At 42.5% G+C, this 26648-nt stretch overlaps 1 protein-coding gene across 6 annotated transcripts in view; it reads left to right on the forward strand.

Moving 5' to 3' along the window:
- The window catches only part of FAM135A (family with sequence similarity 135 member A), a 143414-nt gene that overhangs the window by 86987 nt on the left and 29779 nt on the right, over positions 1 to 26648 (forward strand). For all 6 annotated transcript variants that reach the window (XM_059730908.1, XM_059730888.1, XM_059730901.1 and 3 more), the window contains 7 exons: positions 870 to 1025; positions 14559 to 14632; positions 14929 to 15083; positions 15352 to 17671; positions 19649 to 19809; positions 23201 to 23292; positions 24638 to 24735. In XM_059730908.1, the coding sequence (XP_059586891.1) occupies positions 870 to 1025; positions 14559 to 14632; positions 14929 to 15083; positions 15352 to 17671; positions 19649 to 19809; positions 23201 to 23292; positions 24638 to 24735 (3056 nt within the window). The remainder of the gene's footprint in view (positions 1 to 869; positions 1026 to 14558; positions 14633 to 14928; positions 15084 to 15351; positions 17672 to 19648; positions 19810 to 23200; positions 23293 to 24637; positions 24736 to 26648) is intronic.

Below are 26648 nucleotides of genomic sequence, written 5' to 3' on the forward strand. Positions count from 1 at the left end.
GGCAGAGTAGGGGGTGGTTAATTAGCACATGGATCCTTTGTGGAGGTATCTAGAGTACACACACGTACTGAACAGTGCTGGGTTGTGGGATCACCATGGCTTGAAATGGTGTCGACTATGGTGGGGCCCAGCCCATTGAACTGTATTGTAAATCATGAGCCTTTTGGCTTTGGACTGATAGCATGCATAGTTTGTACTATATATAAGCAGGTGCCAAAGTGCTTTTTAAAATTGTTTGTAGAGTACTTGTGCTAAAACTTGCAGCAGTTTCAAAAAAGGTTAAATGCATCAGTTCTGGATCAGCTAAGTCTGTGGGTACCCATAGTAATTTGCCTATATGCAGTTTGTCTATAGGCAAATTACCACTTTCAAAGTCAGTTTTTCAAATTTGCTCCTCACTTCCATGTGCTCAGGGAGACCATGGTCTGACAGTAAGGTGGGGAGGAGCTGCAGGGGGAAGACGTTGGGGAGCAGAGGGCAGGGGGAGTTCTTGATGTCCTGCCAGATTTACTTTCTCTGCTGTAGCAGTGGGAGGAGAACAAATTCAAGGCAAACCTCCAATAATTAATTTCTATAGCGGGAAAATGATAAGAACTGTATCATTTTTCCATATATAGAATCTGATTGGGGAAGGTGGGGGGTCATGTATCTGTGTAAATATGGTATCTGGAACCATGGAAGTTTTCTTTTAGTAATATAGCTTAGAACCTATAGTGTTTGATGTTTGGACACGCACAAATTTAAAAGTGTCTTTTTAAAATAAATTGTCATGAAGATAAAACAACTAAGATTCTTCCTCGGTTTCATGTAGATTTATGGCATCTATACATGACTGTGTGTTAAGTAAGAATATTTTTTCCTTACTTCAGAAAATGGAAAATCCTGATGAACTGGCAGAACTTATAAACATGAATCTTGCACAGCTTTGCTCTCTTCTCATGGCTCTGTGGGGGCAGTTTCTAGAGGTCATTACCTTACAAGAGGAAGTCACAGCATTGCTAGCACAAGAACATCATACATTAAGGGTGAGCCTTGAATCTGTGATTATACAGAACAAATTCATATTCTTTATGACACTTTCTACTGAAAATTGTTAGGTCTTCATAAGATAAAACGTTCTAATTTTTCTGCTCTATTTGTGAAAATCAGAGAAGTGAAATGTTTAGAGTAACTCCTGTATTTATAATTGTATATTAGCTATATTATTGATTCTTCTTGGTGCTTATATTCATTGCAGAGCTGGAATTCATTACATTTCTGAATAAGTAACACAGATGAGAAGACACATTATATAGAGAGCTGTAGAGTGGAGAGTACTTATGCGGGATAAAACACTTTTTCTTCTGAAGGTCTACTTAGCACTCTTTACTTTCCTTGGTATATAAAAGCTGTTCTTGGTAGCCATGAATACAATGTGTATATTTCAAGTGTGTATGTCTTATGGAATGACAGTATCCTTAACATCTTGAAAAGAAAGGTTGTTGTGGAGGGAATCTTGAAACAGGAAAAAAATATATATATATAAAAGAAACAACCTTGGACCTGAATTAAAAAAAGCTGTCTTGAGCTTACTTCTGGGAAAACCAATGTATGCTGTTTGGCAGGGTGAAGTATTTTCCAGACTTTCTGAAAAGTCTGCACCATCAAATAAGTATTTTCATGCCTTTATCATGTCTGTGGCTACATGCTATACATGGAATAACCTGGAAGCTGCCACTTATACACACTTTGCACCTGGCCTATTCAGTGGCTCTGGCTGGTGAGAACATATTATGCCAGTGCTTTGTACATTATATTAGCTACCTATCCAAACCAGGGTTACTTTTGAAATACTACTTGGTTGGTCTGGGATCCAGCTGTCTTAAGGACCTTTCTCTTCAGGCCCTGGATCAGACTGTTATAATCAGAGATCCGGGTTTTCCATTTCTCATGGAAAAACTGAGAAAAAACAGAGATTTTTCATTTTAATGGAGAAACACATGTATGTTCCACTTTTGTAAAGAGCTCTCTGCAGGCTGGCAGAGTTCCAGACTGCAAGGGGCTGGAGAGAGCAGGAGGAGGGTGGTCAGGCTGTGTGCATGTATGCACGCACGCGCATGCACACACACACGCACACACCCTATCTCTGCCAGGCAGCCTAGAGAACAGCTCCTGCAGGTAAGTCTGGTGGGAGGGATTGAGGCCCCCATAGGGAGGGAGTTGGGTGGGCTGGGGCTGGGGCTGCTGCCCAGCCTGGGTGGTGCATGGAGCTTGGGCCCCTGGGCCAGAATGCTTAGCCACAGGAGCCCGGTGGGGAGCGGGACAGAGCCACGGGCAGTTGCTCCAGGAGATGGCGGAGTGGGTCTGGCTCCCAGGCTGCTGTGGCGAAGTAGAACATGGGGCAGTGCTCCCCCTCCCTGGCGGGTGATGTGGCTGGAGCAGAGCCTTGGGGATGGGGTGCGGGCAGGTGCAGGCTCACCACTGAGGGCTCAGGGCTCCCTGCCCTGCTGGTCTCCTCCTAGGACCTCTGCAGCCCAGCGGGCGGGATCCGGCATGGCAGAGTAGAGCAGGGCCAGGTGGGGAAGCTTGATGCCGCCACCACTGGGAGCCCCGTGCTGCCCTGGCAAGTCTTCACCTACCAACCCAGCAGGAGTGGCGGCAAGGAGTTGTGCCTGTCACTGCTGTTGGGCAGACAAGGAGCTCCTCGCCATGGCAGCATGGAGCTCCCAGCAGCAGCAACTAGCTTCCCTTCCCAGTCTTGCTGTGCCCTGCTGTGCCAGGTACCACCTGCTGGTCTGCAGAGGTCCTAGGAGGAGACCAGCAGGGCAGGGAGCACTGAGCCCTCAGTGGTGAGTCTGCACCTGCCCCCACCCCGTCCCCAAGGCTCTGCTCCAGCCACATCACCCACCAGGGAGGGGGAGCACTGCCCCATGTTCTGCTTCGCCACAGCAGCCAGGGCTCAAATGTTGCTGCAGGTGGGGGGCAGGGGACTGTGGACCCAAGTCCCTGGCCCTGTACCTGTGGCAGCTGGGGGCCCCCTCTGGCAGGGCTGGGAAGATGTGGGGGGAGGCAGGGCCTGCACCTGTGTCCTGGTGAGTGAAAGGGAAGCTCTGATTTTAAATGATTAAAAACCCAAAATCAAATGCCAAAATTTATAGGTACTTAAATTTTATTTTATAGTGATTGAGGCACTGGTAGGCTTCCAAATTGTTTTAAAAGTGTAAATATATCAATAAAACATTGTGTTTAGTTGATGCCTATATGTATAGTAGGATTTCATTTTAATTGTGGATTTTGGTGTTTTTAATTAGAGCATTTGTGGATTTTTAATCGGATTTTTAATTTGCGATTCTAAAAGAGAGGAAACCAGGTTCCCTGGTAATAATCTGTGATTTTTATGGATGTTTTGACAGAGCTGGCATCAAGAGTTGAGTGGGTTCATTACTGGCTTGCTGAAGGGTTTATGGCTGTGGAATTTTTTTCCCCTAAAGGAGGGACTATAGTTATGGATAGATAGTATGTTTGTAGTGCTTCAGGTACTTTAAAAGCTCTATAAAAATGAAGGAGCAGAGTACACAGCATCATAAGCACTACAAATTGACCCAAACTGTGAGCCTTCATCTTTCAGAAATAATGGAAAACTGGTTACTTTAGGGTAGTTATTTCATGAGTAATTGGGTAGTGTTGCATAATTTTTTTATATTGCCTACCATCGTTGTAGTGTCTGAGCACCTGCTGTGTGAAAGAAACTGCAATAGCAAGGCTCCTTTAAGACGGAGGATCCTCTGCAAACGGATGTAAAAGAGAAACTAGTATTTGTATGAGTGCCCAAATCCTACATTGATATTTACAGAAGTGTGCACAGAATACAACTACAAAAACAGAAATTCTGTTCTCTTTCCAAGCTCCAAGGTTAAAGACAAAATTATTACCCAAGATAAAAACAGGCTATGCTATAGTGTAATAATTTAAATGAGTATTAATGTAAACTTGATTTTCTCTCTAGGCCTGAGTTCTTTTAGTAAACTAAATATAGCTGCACTCATTAACCCTGTTATGCCCGTCAAAACTATCCCTTTCCCTTACAGCTTCCCACTCCACTGTGAAGCCCCACAAAGTTGGTGTAAAAGCTCCCCTCTTTTTTGTTGATTATATCATAGAATTTTACAGCTGTTTTTATTTTTTTCCACCCCTATTCTGTCCATTTAGATGCATGCTTTCCTTTGTTTTAAGCAAGCTATGCAGTGTCCTAAAAAGTCACTTGATCCTACATAGACTTATCTCAGGCTCTAGCATAAATCCTCTGACTGCTGTGATGTGACAGCAGAATGGGAATTTCAGATTTTAGAAGCAGTAGGGTCTTGGTATTTCTTATGCCTGCATGGAAAGCAGAATTATATTTTGTTAAATGCAAGCTGCTATTTTATTGCAACTTAAGAGGCAGCACCAAGAACTGCTTTCAGGGATACCATTTTGTGGATTCTGTACAGCCCAGGTAAAGTTGCATTTCAATATTCTGATTTTTGTGGATTCTGTTTAACTGTAAAGTAGCATGTTCTTATTTTTAGTGTTGCTTTTACATTTCTCGCCTATTAAAAAAAATAAGAAAGTAAATATTCTTAATGTAAATGAGATTTTAGAAGGGGACTGGAAACAGGCAGTTCCTGTTTCTGTCATTGAGTCCAGTCCTGCAATTCTTACTGAGCAAAAATTTCTGCAGGCAGAATCTTACTTTACTTTTCATGTCCAAATATCAATTACCTAGCCACTGAAGTCCTATTTTTGCCACTCACACAGAGTTTGCCATCCTACTTCATTTACAGTATGGACACATGAATATTTATGTGGCTACCAGATATATGTGGCTATTTATATATGCAGGTACACAGCTGCATATATGTGTACTTAAGCACAAACCCTAAAACTGTGGCTTGGAGTGACAGGCTCGGGTATTTGCCCTCCCCAGATTCTGGGACTTTTAATGGTCAGACAAGCCTGTCTGTGTTCCCCAGTGTTCTCCATCTCCTGTCATGACTTGCTGTTAAATCTATAAAAGCGGAAGCTTCCTACAAAAGCTGGAGTGACCTACTCCTTGGTGCCTCTTACCTTTGTTTTTCACTCTGCTGGTGCACTCCCTAATTAAGAGGACCTTGGGGGCTAGACTTGTGACTTCCAGCTGCCCTCATAGTTATACCCATGCTTTGCAGATGTCAATCGGTATTTGGAGGCTGGGAGGGGAGCCCTGGCCCTGACTCTGCACTTGGCTTCTTAAGCCTTGAGCCTTTGTTGGGGATTACACCTTCATGGCTTTAGTCTCTTTTCTGTAGCTGGACCCCCAGCCCTGGTCTACTGTCTTGCCCTCTAGGGCTCCAGGCCTCTGGCCCTGGTCTCTTGTGGTAGTCCCTAGGGTACCCAACCCTGGCTAGGCAGCTTGCATGCTACTCTGTCCATGGGGTTCCCAACCCTGGCAAGGGAGCTTTATGCTGGGTAGTGATGTAAATACTGATTAAATAAAAGTCAGGCTCAAGGATGGAGACTGGACCAGTGGTGCTGGGCTCCAGCCCATGGCTTTGCAAAGTTAAGGAAGCAGGGTGCTGAGCCCCAGGCCATGGAGAAAGGACTGCATCCACCCTGCTGGAGCAGCGTGGCAAGCCAGGGACCCACCAGGCAGGCAGCACAGCCCAGGAAGCCCTAGGGGCCAGCAGCCAATGTGAGAGGCTGCAGCCACCAGTGCATGGCTTCCCGGGCCAGCTGTAGCAGCAAAGGGAGAGTGGAGAGGCAGGCAGCCTTGCCATGCCCCAGCAGGCAGGCAACAGCCAACAAGGGACTTTACCAGCCCACTGCAGGCTCTGGCACGCTGCAAGGGAGAGAGCAAGCAACTCCTCTCCTCCCTCCCTCCCGTAGCCTAGCTATTAGGTACTAATCACCCCTCCCCTCTTCCCTTCCTCTTTACTCCTCACTTCCTCTCTCTTTGCCACCTTCCCGTTCCTGCTGGGGCACCTCAGGGCTTCCCTTCCCAAACTCAGCCTGGCCCTAGGCTAAATGATAACTGGTAAGCAAGGACCCATTATCACAGAGCTGATTGGTTAAACAATTAGTCATTTAGCTGTTCATATCCCTAATGCTGGGTGTCGTTTAGGTGACCCTGTGGCCTCCATACTAGCTTCATAGCCACAGCCCAGTCATGTGATCTCAAACTTAAGTATAACAAAAACGTAGTCAAACAGCTTCCCACTAAAGTTCATTCCCACTGTGGGTCAGTACCCCACCATAGGCTATACTTTCCCCTTAGCTGTCATGGTATCACTCTTGTGGGTAGCTTAGGTGTTCATGGGCCTGTTTTCTGCAGCCAACTTCCTCAGGAGCTCCTCTCCCTGCTGCATGCAAAGCCAGACTGCCCATTCTGGCTCAGGCCTTGGGTTTATATGCCTTGAAGCCCCACCCCTTCCTGTCATGTGGCTCCCCAGCCAAACACCAGAGTTTCCCTTTGTTTAAGGGCTGGCTTGTTTTCCTCTACTGCAGCCCCACACAGCCAGCTTAGCCTGCTGTACACTCTTAAAGTAACAGAAGTCTCTGGCTCCCTATTACATTTAGCAAAAATGAGGAGGGCCCTTCTGTGCTTTCACCACATAATCTAGTAGGTAGGGTACTTGCTCAGGGAACTGGAAACTCTTTCCCTCATCAGAGGGGGGTTGAACCTGCATCGCTCTGGCTTCCCAACAAAGTGCTCTAACTAGCATGTCACAGGTTTGGTATTATTCAGGCACTATGGTAGGAAGCCAGAAGGTGAGGGGGTCTAGAATCTAGGTCTCCTGGTTCTTGGAGGATTGCCCTAAGCACTAGGGTCTTGGGCTAAAGCAATGGAAGATCCTTTTCTTCCTTCTCTTACTCCTGCAGCATCTAACAGCTGCCATTCATGGGGTTTTGCCAAGTACAGTTTTGTGACACCTGGGGCAGGTGTGTTATGCTCAGTTGCTGTGTGGATGCTTATTCTACATAGTGCATGTAGAATAGGAGCACAGACTGTGCAGAAATACCAAAAGTGGCAGTTACATGACTGTCGCAGGGCACCTCGGTGCCCCTGCTCCTGGAAAGGAGAAACTGCCAGGGAGCGAGTGAGCGCGCCCTGGCCCAACATAACGAGCCCAGCTGAGGCTTGCTCAGGTAATGAGCGCAGCTGCGGGTTGCCGGAGCAACTAAGGGGAGCCAGCTGCCTGTAGGGGGCAGGGCCTGGCCCTTTTAAAGCCCAGGGCCGAAGCCAGGCTGGCAGTTCCCTGCCAGCAGCCAGAGAGGCAGGAGCTCCCTCAGCCGAGATATGGGAAGGAGCCTGAGTCGCAAGTACAGCTCATGATAGCCCTGGAGGCTTGAGCTATGATAATGAGTTATGGCCATGCGGCTTGTGGTTATGTTACAGCCTAGGGGCTTGTGGTTTTGCGTTGTGTTTGTGTTATTACATCCGGAGGCTTGGGTGAGGCTGTAGGGGTTGGAGGAGGCCTCAACTATAGGGACCCCAGAGAGTGTGGGGTGCCCTAGCGCCAAGAGGGCGCATTATCTGCATAGCGCCAGGGAAGGCGCAGCTCGCACGCCACTGCGTGAGCAGCTGGCGGTGAGGAGCGCGGCCAGTGGGTCGCGGGCGCAACCCGTAGGTTGCGGACGGGGACCTAGACCCCGGATTGCGTGTGAGGGGGAACATAGACCCCGGCCCCAGGAAAGGGGCAATATTATTGAGTAGCCCAGTGTGGGCACGGTGAACCCCAAAGAGGGGGAGCACCATTGTATGTTATTGAGTAGCCCAGTGTGGGCACGGCGAGCCCCAAAGGGGGGGGGTGGGGCGCCATTACTGAGGAGCCCTAGAGGGGCCATATCAAGGAGCCCGAGACAGGCATAGTGAGCCCGGCCGCAGGCTAGTGCGGTAACACCCCTCAGACTGAGGCAGGGCGCTGCGGTTGCCCTGAGAAGGCAGGGAGTAGCAGCGCGGTGAGCCAGGGTCAGAGAGGGTGCCTGTGCGGTTGGCCCATAGGACCGGAGGCCTGCTAGGGAGTCCCTGAGCGGGACCGTACCATCAGGGGAGGCCCAGCGGGAGGCTGGGCACGAGAGAGGGAGCCCAGAGTGGGCCACAGTAAAGAGGAGGCCCGAGAAGCGGGCGTATAGACCGGACAACGTCCATTACATCTGCGAGGCTTGGGGCGTGGTATCAGGGGAGGTAGGAGCCACGCATAGCCCATAAGGCTGGGGTGCTTGGGTAGCGCCCATTGTACAGGGAGACCCACGAGGGGTCCAGGAGCTTACGTGCCCGAGGAAACACAAGGCAGCCTCCCTATTACATATTCCATCAAGACATGGCGGGCGAGAATGGAGGGTGCCCTTGGGCTGAAGTAGCGTGGTGAGAGGGCCTCAAGGAGATCACGGCCCTCTGCGAGGACCCCTCCGTGACAATGACCAACTGCCTTTGGGGCACATCAAGTGAATCGGGCTTCTTCCCTTAATGGCCTTTTCCTCCTGAAAGTAGTTTCTAACAAGTTTGAGAGAAACATTTAAATGTGAAAATTTGCTTGCAAAAACTGCAGAAAATTTGGGGGTCTTAAGAGCTGATGGTGTTTCTATTTTTGACTTTTATAAAACTTGACTAGTGTTTGAAATTGCCAGTCTTTTTAAAGCTGCTTATAGCATGCTACAGGCCTACAGGCAAGTGTCTGCACAGTATTTTTAAGTGTTATGGTAGCTGGAAATACCCACAGTACTTTGGATGCATTGTTTTGAAGTAGAAAGATGGCAACTTTATAGCTAAATTCATGTCTAAATATCATTTTGAAGTCAGTATTTTTTCAAATGTATTGATTTTTAGAAGAAAACCAAACTTTTCAATTTTTTAAATGTACCTGCAGGAATATATACTCTGCAGATGTTAAACCCAGGCTTGCAGCAGCAAAGTGAGATGGAAGAATGTTGTTTTACCTACCATGTAGGTTCCTGTAGAGGGACACATTATATACTTCTTTTCTAAATTAGCTGCTGTGTCCTTGAAGGTGTCCCTTTTTACAGTTTATATAAATAGAGCTGGACTAATTTACCTGTTTAAAAATGTCCTGCAGGTATTTTTAAAACTAACTTAAACATTTTTTAAATAATTGCAGCATGGGATCCACCTAAATACCACCGGCTGCAAAGGAAATGAATGACATAAGTCATCTTAAACTTATCTTTGTCTTAATTTTAGGCTTACAATGTCAGATTGCTAGTTCAGCAAGAATCCAGTATAGATTGGATAACACAGCATTAACAAGGAAATCCACCTGAAGCCAATTTACATGAAGTTAGTTAAGTGGCTAGTTTACAAGTATGATTTATTGTTTTCTGTACTGAAAGGTACTCACTGTGCCAACCAATGCCTTTTAATTGAACCCCCTTCCCCCCCCCCCCCCCCCCAAAAAAAAAAAAACCCCAAACCTTTATTTACCTGACTCCCTGTAGGTTAGCTGCAGGATCCAGCTGGGAATTCTGATGTTACACTCAATGAAGGCGTGTGTCCTTCATTGTTCAGATAATCTCAGAACAGGTGCCAGTGACTCATGATTTGAGGAGCCTCAAAATTAAAAAGAAATAGTAAATTTATGAGTATTGATTTTTACAGACTAGTTGACCACTTAAGACCTCATTCTGGAAGGCACACTATAGCATTTCATATTGTATATTAAATATTCCTTTGAGCCTCTATACTATGAGGCCCATGAGAGCTTTTTCCGCGAATACAGGGGTGCTCAATCCCTGACCCGTGTACCAGATCTGGCCCATGGAATGATATCATTTGGCCCCGGGGTTTTCCAAAGGTCCAGAAACTGGGCGGTAGTGGAGCAATGGCAGCATTTGTTGCCCCCAGATGCCAGATTTCCAGGCACTTGGGGTCCAGTAGTATGCTTCTGAATCTGAGCACACGGGGCGCATCCACACATGATCTGAATGTTTGGTTCCCTAGGGACAACTAGCAGCAGTACGCTTTGTGGTGCTATTAGTTGTCCCTGGAGAATATCCATGCCATGTGCCCTCTGGCATGTGGCAGGTTATCCAGGGGTAGTAGGGAAGGCTGGGGCCAGCACTGGGTCCTGGGGGCTTCCTGAGGCTGTAGCAGCTGCAATTCTGCCTCACGGAGTTTGGCTGGCAGCTGCAGCACAGCTCCAGGTGGCCCAGCTCCACTTTTGAGCGGCACATGCTGCCTGCGAGTGTGCTGCTCTGCTTTTTCTGTCTGTGGGTGTTTTTGATACCTGGATATCCAGGGGTCAAAAAACCCCTCTGTGCTGCTCTCATGCAGTGCAGAGGACAATTGTGAACATGAATTATGTGGCACATAAAACATGTCTGCAGCATCACATACCGCACAGCTGTGCTCATCTGGATGCAGCCACAGGGTCCAGCCAGTGTTCTGGATCATACCTGTAGACCAACCCTATATGCTGACCCCACATGGGATCCAGCCTACAGACCAATCCCACATCTCTTATCCGGCCTGTGGTGCCGGAAGCTTGGGTGCCACTGTGTTAGAGGGCTTTCAGTGAGAAGTAGTTTCACTTGAGATTTGATTGCTACGTATTTAGTGGTGCAGACTTTTTGACTTCAGGCTGTTAATGAATTTACTTGTGATATGGGAATTCTTCTATTTGTCATCTTTGGAAAATCTATGTCTACTCATTGCATCAAAAGTCTTTTGCAATGTCTAATATTTTTATCTCCTGAGCCATCCTTATATTATGTGAATTTGATATGCTACCTGTTAACGGGCTCTACCAAATGATGCATCTTTTCTAATATTAACATTTTTATATTTATAGACAATACCTTCTGCAGGGAATCACCTCTTCCATTATACTGGATGATTTCTCTTATACTGTGTTTTGTGTGGCATTATAAAAGACAGCTGAGTCTATTCATTATGAACATTTTATGTCTTCATAATGTAATAAATATTTATGAAGCTGGATTGTTGTTGTTTGATATATTCAGCACATAATAACATTTTATTTTTAAAATATTTGCTTTGAGATATTTTCCTTCCCTGAGAGGTTGCACAATATTTTGATTATTGCATTAAAAGCGGAGAATATAATTTTGAGCAAGAAAGTTTGTGTATATAGTTACATTATATAGCTAATGATGCTTCAGTTAAATAGTAGGTTGTGTGAAATGTATCTGTTTTTAAGTTAGTGTTTTATGTCATAAATTAACTGATTATAGCATATGAACTTTCTGTGATGAGAAATCTTTGTTCCAGGGTGACATCTTCTGGCAGGCCTGAACATATTACCCTGAAATTATTTAATCCAGACTGATAGATTCTTCATTAAAATATATATATATATATATATATATATATATATAAAAAAAAAAAAAGTTTAATGATCTCAAATAGACTATCTCCTCACTGGTAGCAACAGTGTATTTGCCACAATGATATATGTTTATTTAAAAAAGCACCTTCTTCCCTGCTCTTCCCACCCCACAACTTTATTTTTGGAGAACCATAAGCACTAACACAGCAGGATAGATGGTTTGTAGTGGTTTATAAAACACTTCATAGTTAGATTTCTGCTGTCAAATAATCTCAAATTAGTACTGGTAGGTTCATTGCTACCAACAAGCATGTAGGTATCATTTACAAAATGAACTGGTAGTTTTTCTACTTCTGCATAAACTGTTGGCACTAACCTGATACTTTTGTGGCTGTAGTCTGTACATAGTCTGAGCGCTGATCAGACATAGACACTGGATTCCATTGTATCCCTAAATGTTAATTATTTTAGGTCAAGTATGTAGCAGTTTGGTGAAGCTTTCCTATGGCATTATATCCTGAGAACTCTGAAGTCCTTAACCTAACTCCTTTCATAAAAGCTTCAATTAACTTGCTGTGTGTAGTGTACACCACAAAACAAAACTCTCCCTTCTCTTGCTGCTAAGGTACAACCTGAGATAAGTAAGTGATAGGATCTTAAGGTTCCCTCAACCTGCTAATCCCACCTGTGTTGTGTGAAAGTTGATTGGCAACTGAGCTACAGCTCTTAATTTTTCTCAGTTTGGGTTATTCTATGGATGTTGCATTATAAAACTTCCTTTATAATTGGGAAGAATTCCAGTATTTGTTTTATATTATTCCATGGTTGTTCAGGATCCTTTAACTCCTCATTTTAAGGAAGCAATATAACTTGGAATATCAAATATATATTGCTGCTGTCTGAAAAATATTTACTGTGGAAATTGGAAGGAAAAAATAATACTTAAATAAGATTTTATATGTACACAAATTTGAAATATGGGGTTAAAATGATTAAATTGTTGCCTGTGAGTACACATGAATTGTGCAGTCCTGAAATCCTATGCTGTAAACTTGACAGAGCTCATTTAGTTTTTCGTGCTCTTGTATTTAGGTCTGATTCTTGGGATGTGTGCCTTACCTTAATACAGGGGTGGGCTGAATGGCCACTTAAGGAGTTTTGGTGAGCTGTTGTGGACTGGATCAGCACATCCCCTGCCCGTCCCCGCAGTCCACAACAGCTTCTTAAGTGGTAGATTACTAGACATGGGAGTGGATTTGCCTCAGCCCCATGCTGTCACTGTCCAGAGTGATCCCGGTCCCAGCCCTAGGGCCTCCATGGAGACCAGTGCAGGACCCACACGGCCAGGGCATGCTCAGCTGGGCAGATGGGAAATGGTATCTGGGAGCAGGATAGGTGGCCAGGGCTGGGGCCAGAATCGCAGGGCAATGACAGCACAGGGTCTGGCTCAGGTCAGAGCCACAATCTGCTCCCCACACTATCCTACCCACAGAACTGGCACCTGTTGAAGAGAAGAACCAGCAGCAGAGCATGGTTCTGCCCTGGGCCTAAGCTGTTATTGCCATGTGATCCCAGCCCTGGCCTCACCCACCTGTCCCACTCCCAGTAGCTGGTCCCCACCCATCCACGGCCCCTTCCCATCTACCTGACTGACTGTGCCCTGTCCACGTGGGTTCTGGGCTGGTCTCCAGGAGACCCCACCTGCCTGCTCCGTCCAGTGCCCCTGGCAGTTGGTATGGGGTGGATGGACCGGGCTATCTAGGTAGTGGGACTGGAGCTGGGGCTGGTGGCAGCAGTAACACTGGCAGCGGAGCCGGAAGGGGCACCACTGCTGGGGCTGCCAGGAAGTGGAGTCTGGCCACTGAGCTTCCCCAGCCCTGCTACTTGCCTGGGGCAGTGGGACCAGCTGCACACACCATGACCCAGCCTGCCCCCTGGGCCAGGCGGGGATGAGGGACCCTCCAGAAGTCAGATAAATCCCCTTGATGGGCCAGATCTGGCCTGCAGACTGTATTTTTCCCACCCCTGCCCTAATGGGTGGCATCTAGAGGGCCCACTTAGGATTTGGGCCCTTTTACTGAGTGCTGTATTAATATTGAAGAGCCAAATCCCTTTCTCTGAAGGGCTGCAATCTAGGAGGAGAAGTTGTGATTATATAGAATAATTGGAAGATGCAGCAAAGTTTAGATAAGAGAACAGCGGTTAAAAAGAAGGTAGGTCATCTACTTATAAATTAGGTGGCTGAGTGATTTAAAGTTTTCTTAGAGTTTTATGTAAACCAGTAAGTAAAACAGATATCTAATGCCAACAGCCTAAGTGGTTGCCTGGACAAATAATGGAAAATCTATTGTAATACCACATTAAAATTGTATGTTCAAACATAGCAGTGAGAAGGTGGAAAAGTAAACGTTTGCATAACCATGTTAATGTAAGCATTATGGTTATATAATACTAGTGATTACTGGTTAGGCTAACTTGTTTATTGTAATATATGATACATGTAATGTGAAAGATGGCATGTTGTACAAATCTTATCTTGATATGGTACTGCATGTTGAGCTGTACAAAACTAATAATGTATTATGCTGTTTTTAAAATGTAATTGATTACAGTTTCTTCCACTGTGAATGTGGAAGAAACCCATTGCTCCATTTTTTTTATTTTATAGCACATATTTCACTTTTGTATTCTCACAAAACTTAGGACCCCTCTTAAAATATTTTTTTTATTTGTTTCTTGTCAAAGATTAAATGAAAATAAAGCAAAAATCTGAATATTTAGAAATCAGTGGCATGGTACTTGCATTGTATTTCAGGAAAAGTGGTAAAAAGGTGGCAATCTAAATGCAAAAGAATCTGTTAGTTGTTTTTGTCTGTCCAAGTACTATTTTATTTCTTTTAAAATGTGGGACAAAAAAATTTGAATCGTACACTGCTTTCCTAATTTTGTCCTGCTGCATTCTTCGGAACTCAATAATATGAAATGGCCTTTCATTTATGAAGATAATTCTCCTATGTCTCTGTACATATTTGCCACATTTGTACATACTTCCTCATTTAATCTGGACCCTAATAAGGTTGATCTCAATCCTGCCCACAGAGGTGGAACAGAAAAATGACACACTCAAGTGATGATCAGGAAATTTACTGAGTTTTTAAAATCATCTCTGTTTTTAATGTACGTGTTGGTGATGTGATATAACCATGTTGTTGAGTTTTAAAAAAAAATTGGGTGTAAAACAATTTTGGAATTTTTCAGGTACGCAGATTTGCTGAAGCATTCTTTTGTCTTGAGCATCCCAGGCAAGCTGCCCTTGCATATCAAGAATTACAGTGAGTAACCTGAGAAGAAAATACAAAAGCTATTCTTTTTACTTTTCTAAATCGTGTTGCTAAATTCACAGAAACTGATACTGTAATGCACACTGTATAGTATATGCCATGTTATAGCATTATCTCTTGTATATTTTAGATTACAAAAATGCTTTACTGTATATATTTATATAACTAACTTAGTTATATAAGTTTATATGTAGTATATTGGGGGAAGGTTGTATCGATATTACAATATAGCATGTAGGGGAGTGCCTTTTACTCTTGTTCCCTTAATAAAAGGAAATATTTTTCAGTGCTCAGAGTCATCTACAAATGTGTGGAGCCCTTAAAAACACCTCATTCTGCAGTACTCTTCCGCCTCTCCCTATTGAATGCAGCGAACTAGATGGAGACATGAACTCATTACCAGTAATTTTTGAAGACCGATATTTAGATTCCATTACTGAAGGTAAGTATCAGCTCTCTGAGATGTTTCTTTATCAGAGAATTAAGTAAAAATAATGGGAAATTTGGATTTTTTTTCTTGTATATTTACTTTTACTGGCAGAGGGACATTTTTTTTTTGTTGCCTTTTTGAAGATCTTATTTATGAGCTTATCTTAAAGGTTTTTGAGGGCCTGTAAAATTTGATTTGCAGTAATAATTTAAAAACAATAACAATTTGCATTATCTTGTTATAAACAATATCATTTCCCTTTTTTTTTTTTTGTTAAAAGATTTGGATGCACCTTGGTTGGTAGTTCAGAATCTTCAGAAATCAGAGTTCAATAAACTGGATAAATTTGAGGCTGAAGAAAGTTTTGTAGCTGGATTTATGAGCCCAGAGTTGAAAGTCAGATCTACAGGTGCCACCAACATTTGGCATTCAGAAAGTGAAAAGCAACTAGTTAAGCCTTTGAAAGGGAAAAATGAAGATGTACATAAATCCAAAACTAAGGTTACTAAACTCATGAAAACAATGAAAACTGAAAACACAAAAAAAATAGTAAAACAGAATTCTAAAGACTCTGTAGTCTTAGTGGGTTACAAATGTTTGAAAAGTGCAGCACCAGAACACATCTCTAAATGCTATGAAGGCAGGCCTTCATATAATCAGAAGGAAGTGTTGGATCCCACAGTAGCTGGATTTGTTTGTGATACAAAGACCTGCACTAGACAAATGAGTCAAAAAGAACTTAGATGTTTGCCACCTAAAACTGATCAAATATCGGCCAGAACTGAAAATGTTCAACAAAGTCAGTGTAGCCCTGTGAACTCTTGTACAAATTTGGATATTTTTTGTAGGGTTGATATGTCTCAGGCAAGTACTGAAATTACACAAGTAGATAGTGTCCTGGCCCCAAGAGGTACACTTGAAACTTGTCTTGGAAATCAGCCAACTTCATCAGGAGTCAGAACAATTGAGGTCAAACCAAATGATAAGAATCCTTATGAAGGGGAGAAAGTGACTGTTCACATTGGGTCATGGGCAGAATTTCCAGAAGATGGAGTGCATGGAGAGAATTTACTGGTGCCCAACTTTCAGACTACAGAATCTGGAAGTACAACTAATTTAGGAGAACAGGAATTAGTGCTTGAAAAGGATGAAGTCCCAGAAAGAAACTTACGGCATGGTGGAGATACTTTCACAAAAATGAAAAGCAATCAGCCTGCTCTTTCTACAAAAGAGACCCATATTGCTGTAATTGGAGACATAATTAAGTTACCAGATGTTAGTGTCGCTTATGCCTCATCTAGATTTTCAGATTCAGGAGTTGAAAGTGAACCAAGCTCTTTTGCAATGCATCCCAACCCTGATGTGGTTTTTGAAACTGGTCAAGGGCAAAGTGCCTACAACAGTGAAAGAATATTTTCTCAGCTTTTACTGAAACCGGACTATAATATAAAAAATGCAATAGAAAGCCATTGTACTGAGAGTACCAGTGCTGTAAGTGAAATACAGTCATCCCTGACATCCATAAACTCTCTGCCTTCAGATGATGATGAGCTGTCACCTGATGAAAATTCAAAGATATCTGTTCTACCTGAATGCCAACTAAGTGACAGCAAAACTATATTGGATCTAGGAGCAATTGACTTGCCAAAATGTGATGATAGTAAAAAATCAAATATCATTTTACAGAGCCAGTGTGTTGTTTTTTCAGGGCATTCAGACAATGAAACTATCTCTTTACATTCCTCATTTTCAAGTGTAAAAGTTGTTTCAGATGAAGATACATCTACTGATGTGAAAAGTTACAGCTCACAGGCAAACTTTGGCACAACTTGTAAGGACTCTAAAAGCATTGATAAGCAGCAGAACACTACAGAAGAAACAGTTAAATTACACTCAGAAGTTATTTATATGGGGGAACCTTGCATTGTTTCAGGGTCCGTGGCAATAAATGCTGAGAGTCAGGTAGAAAACACAAATAAAGAAAAACTGGATGAATCTCTAGATCTAAAACAGACACTTAAAGAGTTGCCAACAATTAAAAGTGAAACTGGTGTGGATAACCTCTCACCAACCAGCAGTACTGATATTGTAAAGCAAGGACTTGTAGAAAACTACTTTGGTTCTCACAGCAGTACAGATGTTTCTGATATTTGCCCTACTGACAATAGCGATCCGGTTAGCCCTCAGAAGGAAACATCTGAAAAACAACCTACCAGTTCTTCCCGGCTGGAGGAGGAGGAAGATGAAGAGCAGGATCAAGAAATGGTTGAAAATGGGTATTATGAGGAAACAGACAATGGTAATATTTTTGATGGAGCTACAAATTCTGACTTTGAGCAGAATAATGGACTAATGAAAGAGAGCGATTTGACCTCTGAGAGAATGAGCAATGAGCATTTAAGAGATGGGATGAGTATGCCTCCCGTCTGTACTTCTGGTTGTTTGTCTTTTCCTTCTTCCTTGAGAGACTCTCCATGCAATGTTATATGTTCTTCAAAAAGCAAATCTGATACAATTACAAAACAGCCAGGAAGCATATCCTGCAGTATGGCTTCATCTGTTTCCTGGTATGAAAGCTCCTCCAAGCCTCAAATGCTAGCGTAAGTGATTGTTTTAAAACAAATTTCTTTGTACATTGAGAAATTTCAAAGATGGCTTTTAGGTGCAAGAAATGGTTGTGGCTCACAGTGTCTTGAAATGTGAATCATTTCCCCCTAAACACTCAACTTTCTGCAGTTTTTTTTGTTCTGTTAGAAAGCCTGCAGTAGCACAGACTTCATCCTATTTCTTGTCTATTCATTTCACATTTTTGGCAAGTTTAAAGTAAAATTTTAAGTGAGATTTTAAAATCTGTTTCTAAAGGTGTTTCAGATGAGAACTGATCAAATAGTAATCATATACTTTACAGAGAGAATAAATATGTTTAGAGGCCAGGCTACAGACATTCTTCCCATTCCCCATCAAGTAGAAGTAGGAAAAAAATGCCTGTTGCTACGGTCAAAAGACTCATACAGTCACTATCTTCCTGTGCCTACACATAGCAGAGGCAACTTAACTTGCTGTATGGGAAGAATGTTTGTAGCCTGGCCTCTAGCAAAAAAGAAAGCCTTACAAAGTGGTTTGTAGAGGAGGAAGCAAAATTTGGGTGGGAAGGGAGGTAGAGAATAAGGCTCAAATGGATTCTGGAGGACTTGAGAAAGGAGATAATGGTGAAGGAGGAAACCAAGGATCTGGAGGCAGGGAGAAAACCTGGTTCAAGAAGCACTGATGGGAATGGGGGAGAAGGGAAGGGGAGTGGGTGAGGTAAATGAGGGAGAAGCAAGGGAAAGGGAGGAATTGTGTGGAAGAGGGAGAGGGCAGAAGTAGAAACATTGGGAAGGATTAACCTGGATTGGAAACGGGGAGGAGGGGGAAGTGGCTTCCTAATGAGGTGGAAGAAGCAGGGACCTAGAGTTTGGGAGTGGAGGTAGAGAAGAAAATTCATATGGGAAAGGAAATGGGGAAAATTCTGCTATATGGGGTCACGTAGAGACTCGGGGCAAGATGGGAGAAACTGGAGATCCTGGAGGAAAACACAAGAGTTGTTAGCATGGGGAAGAGAAGGAAGAGTTTCAGGGACTCTTTAAAGAGAATCATAGAAGCATGGCACTTAGTGAGATGGAGGAATGCAGGGAGCATGCGATGCATAAAAATGAGTTTTGCTCCAGAAAGTATGAATTGTGTGACTACATAGTGGTAAAGAGTTGGGGTATTAAAATGAGCTCTTTTGGACACCATTGAATTTTTTTGGAGATGCGGACCACTGTTCCCAACTTTTTTGATCCTGAAGCTCTTTAGAGTGAGTAATATAAACACAGAGACTCAAGGAACTGCAGAATACCGATTTGTTTTTGTTGTCCAGTTAAATGATTTAAAGATTCTCCCATCTTTTTCATTCTTTTATCTTTGACACTTTACATAATGGAAAAAAATGTCATTAAGGGTGACTGAATACCATTTATTTTTAAACCAGTTGATGCCAGTTCTTCAGTCTGTCAGAGGGGACTGTCATTAAACAATTCAGTGCGTGACTGTCACTCTCTACTGACCTGTGGAGTAAGTCCTAATCCAAAGCCTATTAAAGTCAGTGGGTGTCATTTTACATTGACTTCTGGTAGTCTTTACATTGACTGATTTACATCAGGCCTTGCAAGAAAATTTAAACCTAATATTATTCATATTAATATTTAATTTAAATGAGAAATCCTGATTTATTGTAGGAAACAACCTGTTGACCTTTCAGGTCATGCTTTAGAGTCCATCAGTGTGTGCAGGTGTTTGGAAAATAAAGATTTTGGATTGGTATGATACGGATATTATTTGGAGGAACAGTTTTGGGGGAGCTAAAGTAGAAATTTTCATCTTTGGAGATTGACCATTTGTGTGGTGAAACAGACCATTGTTTTGCCATTGTTCATTCATCTTGGACTATGTTTTAAAATTAAGACGTTGAAAAATTTTGTCCCGAGAAACCTAAATTTATTAGATTGTAATAATTATCTTACAGAATGAGTACAATAAGTACTGTTTTCATTTAGTTTCCTTCAGGCTAAAGAAGAACTGAAGCAACTTAAACTTCCTGGATTTATGTATAGTGATGTTCTCAGATTGGCTTCTTCGATACCTTATTTCAGCATGGAAGAGGAGGATGTTTCAGAAGATGGAATACATCTTATAGTTTGTGTCCATGGCTTAGATGGTATGCTGGGGTAGCTAATGGTGATCTTTTGCAATTTTTTATCAAGTTTTTCTTGTCTGAACTCTGAGCTAAAACATACTAATGGAAATAGATACATTAAACCAGAAGCTTTTATGCTGCTACTCAGTTTTTAAATTTACATACAATCTTTTAAATGAAACTTTCCTACAAACTAGGAATGGGTTGAATTTTGTACAACATGTACCATGAGCAAAAGCACTTTGTCATAATTACATACATTTCAGAGAGATGTATCCAACTTAGATAAAGTAGTTGTCCAGAAATAAAAGGGGATATGGTATTGTATCAATATTAGAAAGGTTGTCAAAAAAGTAAATTCTGCATTTGTCTTATAAAATGTTGTAAGATATTGAACCAAAGCTTAATGGAAATAAAAATATTATACTGGTAGTGAGACTATCTATTATTAGAGAGAATTAATAAAAATAGGGGTAATTCATTTGCATGGTTCAGCAAAGCAAACAACTGATATTTTTTAGAAGGAAATTTCTTCTGTGATTAGGTTATTCAATTGTTGATCAGTATGAAACTTTTTCTGCATTTATGTGAAGCATCTGGTACTGTCCACTTAAACAGGACAGTAGAATATATAGAGCATTAATTTTGATCTGATATCATGATTCCTATACACCAGGGGTGCTCAAACTCTGGCCTACGGGCCAAATGCAGCCCCAGAGCCATGATATCCAGCCCACGGGGCTCCCTAGGGGTCAGGAAATTTGGTGGAGGGCAAGCTGGCAATCAGTACTGCCACCCTTCCCCACTCACAAATTCCCAAGCCAGGCCAAGTTCCCCTCCCCACCTCCTGTATGCATGTGGCTGGATCAGGCCAGGCCATACCTCCTTCTCCCCCTCCCCATGTGGCTGGGTTGGACCCATCACCTGCATCTGGTCTCTGTAGGGTCTGAGCACCATCTATCTGGCTTAAGGGGGAAATGGTTTGGGCACCACTGGCATACGCCATTAATTTCCTTTCTGGTTAGCTATTTAAATGTTCTAGTTGAAAAACAAAAATTCAAATAGCTTCTATTCCTATCTCTCAGCTGGGAGCATTCATTATACAGGCTGCAACTCACTCAGGGAACTCATGGGCAGGATCCCCTGGGATGTCAGTCTGATGGGGAGAGGAGTCCAAGAGAGTTGGCTTTACTTCAAAGAAACCTTACTGAGGCTCAGGAACAAATTAGCTGGCATGACTGGAGCACTGTCATGGATGGATACAAACAGTTCAGGGAGGACAGGCAGGGGAGAAGAGGAGGAGTTGCACTTTATGTAAGAGAGCATATGATTGCTCAGAGCTCCAGTATGAAACTGGAGATAGGCCTGTTGGAAGTCTCTGGGTTAAGGTTAGAGGGGAGAGCAGCAAGGGTGATGTTGTGGTGGGTGTCTGCTATAGACCACCAGACCAGGAGGAAGTAGTAGATGAGGCTTTCTTCAAACAGCTGGTGGAAGTTTCCCAGTCACAAGCTCTGGTTCTCATGGGGGACTTCAGTCCCCTTGACATGTGCTGGGAGGGCAGTATAGCAGTGCACAGACAATCCAGGAAGTTTTTGGAGAGTGTTGGGGACAACTTCCTGGTGCAAGTGCTGGAGCAGCCAACTAGGAGCCATGCTGTTCTTGACTTGCTGCTCACAAACAGGGATGAATTGGTGGGGAATGTAGCAGTGGATGGCAACTTGGGCAGCAGTGACCATAAGATGATTGAGCTCAGGGTCCTGAGGAAAGAGATGATTGAGAGCAGCAGACTAAGGGCCCTGGACTTCAGAAAAGCAGACTTTGAGTCGCTCGGGCAAAGCATAGGCAGGATACCCTGGAAAGCCAGTCTGAGGGGGAGAGGAGTCCAGAAGATCTGGCTGTACTTTAAAGAAGCCTTACAGAGAGTGCAGGAACAAACCATCCTGATGCACAGGAAGAGTTAGCAAGTATGGAAGAAGACCAGCTTAGCTTAGCAGGGAACTCTTCAGTAAACTAAAACATAAAAAGGAAGGTTATAAGTGGAAACTTGGACAAATAACTAGGGAGGAGGATAAGAGCATTGCTTGGGCATGCAGGGATGAAACCAGGAAGGCCAAAGCTCAGTTGGAGTTGCAGCTAGCAAGGGATGTGAAGGGTAATAAAAAGGGTGCCTTTCTTACCTTGGTCTTCACAGGCAAGGTCAGCTCCCAGACTACAGCACCAGACAGCACAGTTTGGGGAGGAGGTGAGCAGCCAACAGTGGTGAAAGAACAGGCTAGGGACTATTTAGAAAAGCTGGACACATACAAGTCCATGGGGCTGGATGAGATGCACCCGAGGGTGCTGAGGGAGTTGGCTGATGAGGCTGCAGAGCCACTGGCCGTCACCTTTGAAAACTCATGGTGATCAGGAGAGGTCCCGGATGATTGGAAAAGGGCAAACATAGTGCCTGTATTTAAGAAAGGGGAAAAGGAGGATCCAGGGAACTACAGACCAGTCAGCCTCACCTCAGTTCCTTGAAAAATCATGGAGCAGATCCTCAAGGAATCCATTTTTAAGCACTTCGAGGAGAAAAAGATGATTAGGAACAGTCAGCATTGGTTCACCAGGGACAAATCCTGCCTGACGAACCTGATTGTCTTCTACGGTGAGATGACTGGCTTTGTGGATGCGGGGAGATCAGTGGATGTGGCGTACTTTGATTTTAGCAAGGCTTTTGATATGGTCTCCCACAACATTTTTGCAGGCAAGCTAAGGAAGCCTGGGCTAGATGAATGGACTGTAAAGTGGATAGAAAACTGGCTAGAGCATCAGGTTCAGAGGGTAATAATCAATGGCTCGATGTCTAGTTGGCAGCCGGTATCAAGTGGATTGCCCCGGGAGATGGTTCTGTGGCTGGTTTTGTTCAATGTCTTCATCAACAATCTGGAAGATGGCATAGAGTGCACCCTCAGCAAGTTTTCAGATGATAACCTGTGGGGAGTAGTAGATATGTTGGAAAGTAGGGATAGGATTCAGGGTGATCTAGACAAATTGGAGGATTGGGCCAAAAGGAATCTCGTGAGGTTCAACAAGGACAAGTGCAAAGTCCTGCACTGAAGATGGAACAATCCCATGCACCAGTACAGGCTGGGGGCTGACTGGCTGGGCAGCAGCTCTGCAGCAAAAGACCTGGGGGTTACAGTGGACAGTAAGCTGAATATGAGCCAACAGTATGCTCTTGTTGCCAGGAAGCACCATGTTTGCTTTTTTCCAATCATCTGGGACCTGTCCTGATCGCTATGAATTTTCAAAGATGGTGGCCAGTGGCTTTCCAATCTCATCAACCAGTTGCTCCAAATAATCTCATATTTGCCTTTTTTATTACAAAATACCTTTTGTCTTACCAAACAATTGACCTTTTCTTTTTCTTTAGGAAACAGCGCTGATTTAAGATTAGTGAAGACTTACATTGAGCTTGGACTACCTGGAGGGCGTATAGATTTTCTTATGTCTGAGAGGAATCAGGTATTTATCAATAACAAAAGAATATTTGCACAACAATACATTTTAGGCATTTTAAAATAACTGTTACAGTAATGCACAAAGATAATTTTTGCCCAGGTTCCTGCTGCATTTAGTTATGTTTGATTATTTTCAAATGTTTTATGCAAGAGATTTCCTTTTTAGTATCTGTGCTTTTGTTTTTATAGTAACTGATAGGACATTAAAATGTAAATACCTAGTGGTGCTGTTATTGTTATACAAGTTATACAGCGCTACAGAGCTTTCAGCTGTGTAGTGAAATAATACAGAATCTATTCATTTCCAAGCAGCACCAGTTAAGATAATACAAAAAACACCCTTGATTCCTTCTCCTTATTCCATACTCCTTCCCCTGCCTTTACCACCTCACTCACCCCCCCCCCCCCCCTCCCACATCCTGGCTGCTGGTAGTGGAATCAAGGGTATGGAGAAAGATGAGGTGATGTGTAGTAGAACAATATCTGAACACAAGATAATTGGAGGGGTTGAGTTTATCTCCTTTTGTTATCACATTGCAATATTATGATGATAAATTAGCAAATAATTTCTGCATTACATTTCTGTGACTTTTTCAAGTTAATTTAATTTCATAACTGTTCCAAAAGTACTAGTAACACTTCTTTCATCTGACTTTTATCCAGGCTATGTTACATTATGTAGATAGACTTCAGTTAATAATTAACTGGCAAGCTTAGATTGCAACAGATCTTTAGTCCTTTTGCCCTTTCAATTAAAGGGATGATTTGCAGACTGCTGGTTGTAGTCATGTTGCTCTAAGGCCATAGGCAGACAAGGCTCTTTGGGTAGATGTGATATCTTTTATTAGACCAACTAAATAGTTGGAAAAATTGTTCTTTGCAAGCTTTCGGACACAAACACCCCTCTTCAGGAATATAGAGAGTCTCCTGGTCAATTATGTGCTCTCATTCATTTTCATATAATTTCTTTTGTACTGTTATGGTAAATTACCTCATATTATCAGTTCAGAGGCATAGTGACTTACTGGTGGATCTTTGGCTTGTCTTGTTTATACCAAGTGGTTTATATTTCATATTTTAGAAATGATAGAGGCTAGGCTGACAATGTGATATACTTATTTAAAAAAACACCAAAACAAATATAAAAAAGTAGCCTTATGAAACAATACACATTTATTCCCTCAGCCCAGAGAAGCCCCAAACAATGAGGATAAACAGATTAAATGTTTCATTTTAATGTCAGTGTTGTTTTGTATACATGTATTAATGTGTGTTTTTATCATATATGAGTTCATACTGAAAGGAAGTATGAATATTTGGGACTTAGGTATTTGCTTGCTTTTCGACAGAATGATACCTTCGCCGATTTTGATTCCATGACTGATCGACTTTTAGATGAAATTATACAATATATTCAGATTTACAATCTAACAATTTCAAAGATCAGGTAATACCTATATTGCATATTATTTTATTTCTGTAAAATATGGAATATTTGCTAAAAAATATACGGATAATATTATTTTGAGTTGTCATGCTGCTGATTATTGCTTAGAGGCAACGTAGAAAGAGTTGGGGAAGATTGTTTTAAAAATCAACCAAAAATATTTTAACACTCCATATTTAAAGGCATAAATAGTATAGCAGCTTCAGGTTCTTTACCATTGTTTAAAAGTCTAAAAGGCTCCAGCATCTTGGAAACAAATCCCTTTATCATTACCTGGTATTCTCAGAATATAGTATAGTAACTTTGAGAGCCCTGCTACAGGGCGTGGTTGCTAAGCTTTACAATCCAGAACCAGCAGTCTAGCTTTAATGTTATCTTATGGTGTAGGAGATAGAACAACAGCGCTGATAGATGCAGATGAGCACATCTGCATCCTCTAGGAGTAAAGTTATAAAAACTCTAGATTCTCCCAAAGAGGACAGGGAAGAGTGATAGGACTCATATAAATTCTACAAAGGAACAGCTAAAGCAAACACATGCCCAGCCAAACAGGCACGTAAAAGTAGGCAGCTAGGTGATGATAAGTGAACTAGAATGTCTGCTGTTTAATTGTGATATCAACATAATAGGCATATCTGAAATTTATTGGAATGAAGAAAGTCAGTGGGATATTGTGCTTCCTAGTTACAAACTATATAGGAATGAGCAAGTAGGTCATATAGGTGCAGGACTATCACTTTACATTAAGGGCAGCATTGGATCAAATAGGATAGAAATTTTCCCTGATAAGAGGTAGTGTTGAATCCTGTGATTAGAAATTCACTGTCTAAATGGGTTTACTTTTAGAGTCATATTAACAGCCATCTCATTAAGGTGGTAGCAGTGAGCAAGAAATGCTAAGGAAGATTAGAGTGGCTGTGAAAGCAGAGAACACAATAATGCTGGGTGACTTTAATTATCCCCACATATTAGGTAAATCTCATTTCAGGGTGAGACAGAGACTATTTTTAGACGTGATAAATGACTTGTTTGGAGCAATTAGTCCTGGTAGCTACAAAAAGAGGGGTCACAAGATTTAGTCCTAAGTTGTATTCAGAGTGTAGTTGTACCCTAAATACTCTGTAACACCAACCACGCTGTAATCAGGTTTGCCACGTAGGAAAGCAAAAAGCAAAGACATCTACTAAGGAAGCATTTCACTTCAAAAAGGAGACCTACACTAAAGTGAGCATATTATTTGAAAATAAATTAAAAAGGGAAGCAAAGCATTCAAAATTTTCCAGGCAGGTCAGGGGCTGTTTGAAAATACCATACTGGAGGCACAAATTAAATGCATACCAAAAAAAAAAAAGTGGACCAGGAAGAGTCAGCATGGTTAAATGATAGAGTAAGGGAGGCTATTAAAGGCAAAATGATATCGTTCAAATAGAAGTTATGTCCAAGTGAAGAAAACAGAGGATCATACACTCTGGCAATCTAAATGTAAAACGAAATAAGGAAAGGGGGGGAAAAAAGCATTAGAAGCAAGAATGCAGCCAGGTATTCAGCTGGGGCCATTGGACAGTCAGGGAGTAAAAAAGAATGCTCAAGGAAGATAAGGCCATTGCAGAGAGTTTAAATTATTTATTTCCTTTAGTCTTCACTTTGGAGGACATGGAGAGATTCCTATGCCAAGGACATCCCTTCTAGGGTACAAATCATTAGAACTAATTAATTTTGATCTAAAGGAGATCATAGAAGAAACTGATAAACTAAATAGTGGCAAGTCACCAGGCCTGGATGGTATTTACCCAAGAATCCTAAAGGAGCTCAAACTTGAAATTGCATAACTACTGACTTTAGTATGCAACCTATCACTAAAAGCAGCCTCTGTACTGAAGGCCTAGGGGATAGCCAGGATGACATCAATCTTT

Source organism: Alligator mississippiensis, chromosome 1 (assembly GCF_030867095.1).
Source record: "Alligator mississippiensis isolate rAllMis1 chromosome 1, rAllMis1, whole genome shotgun sequence".
NCBI classification, from domain to species: domain Eukaryota; kingdom Metazoa; phylum Chordata; order Crocodylia; family Alligatoridae; genus Alligator; species Alligator mississippiensis.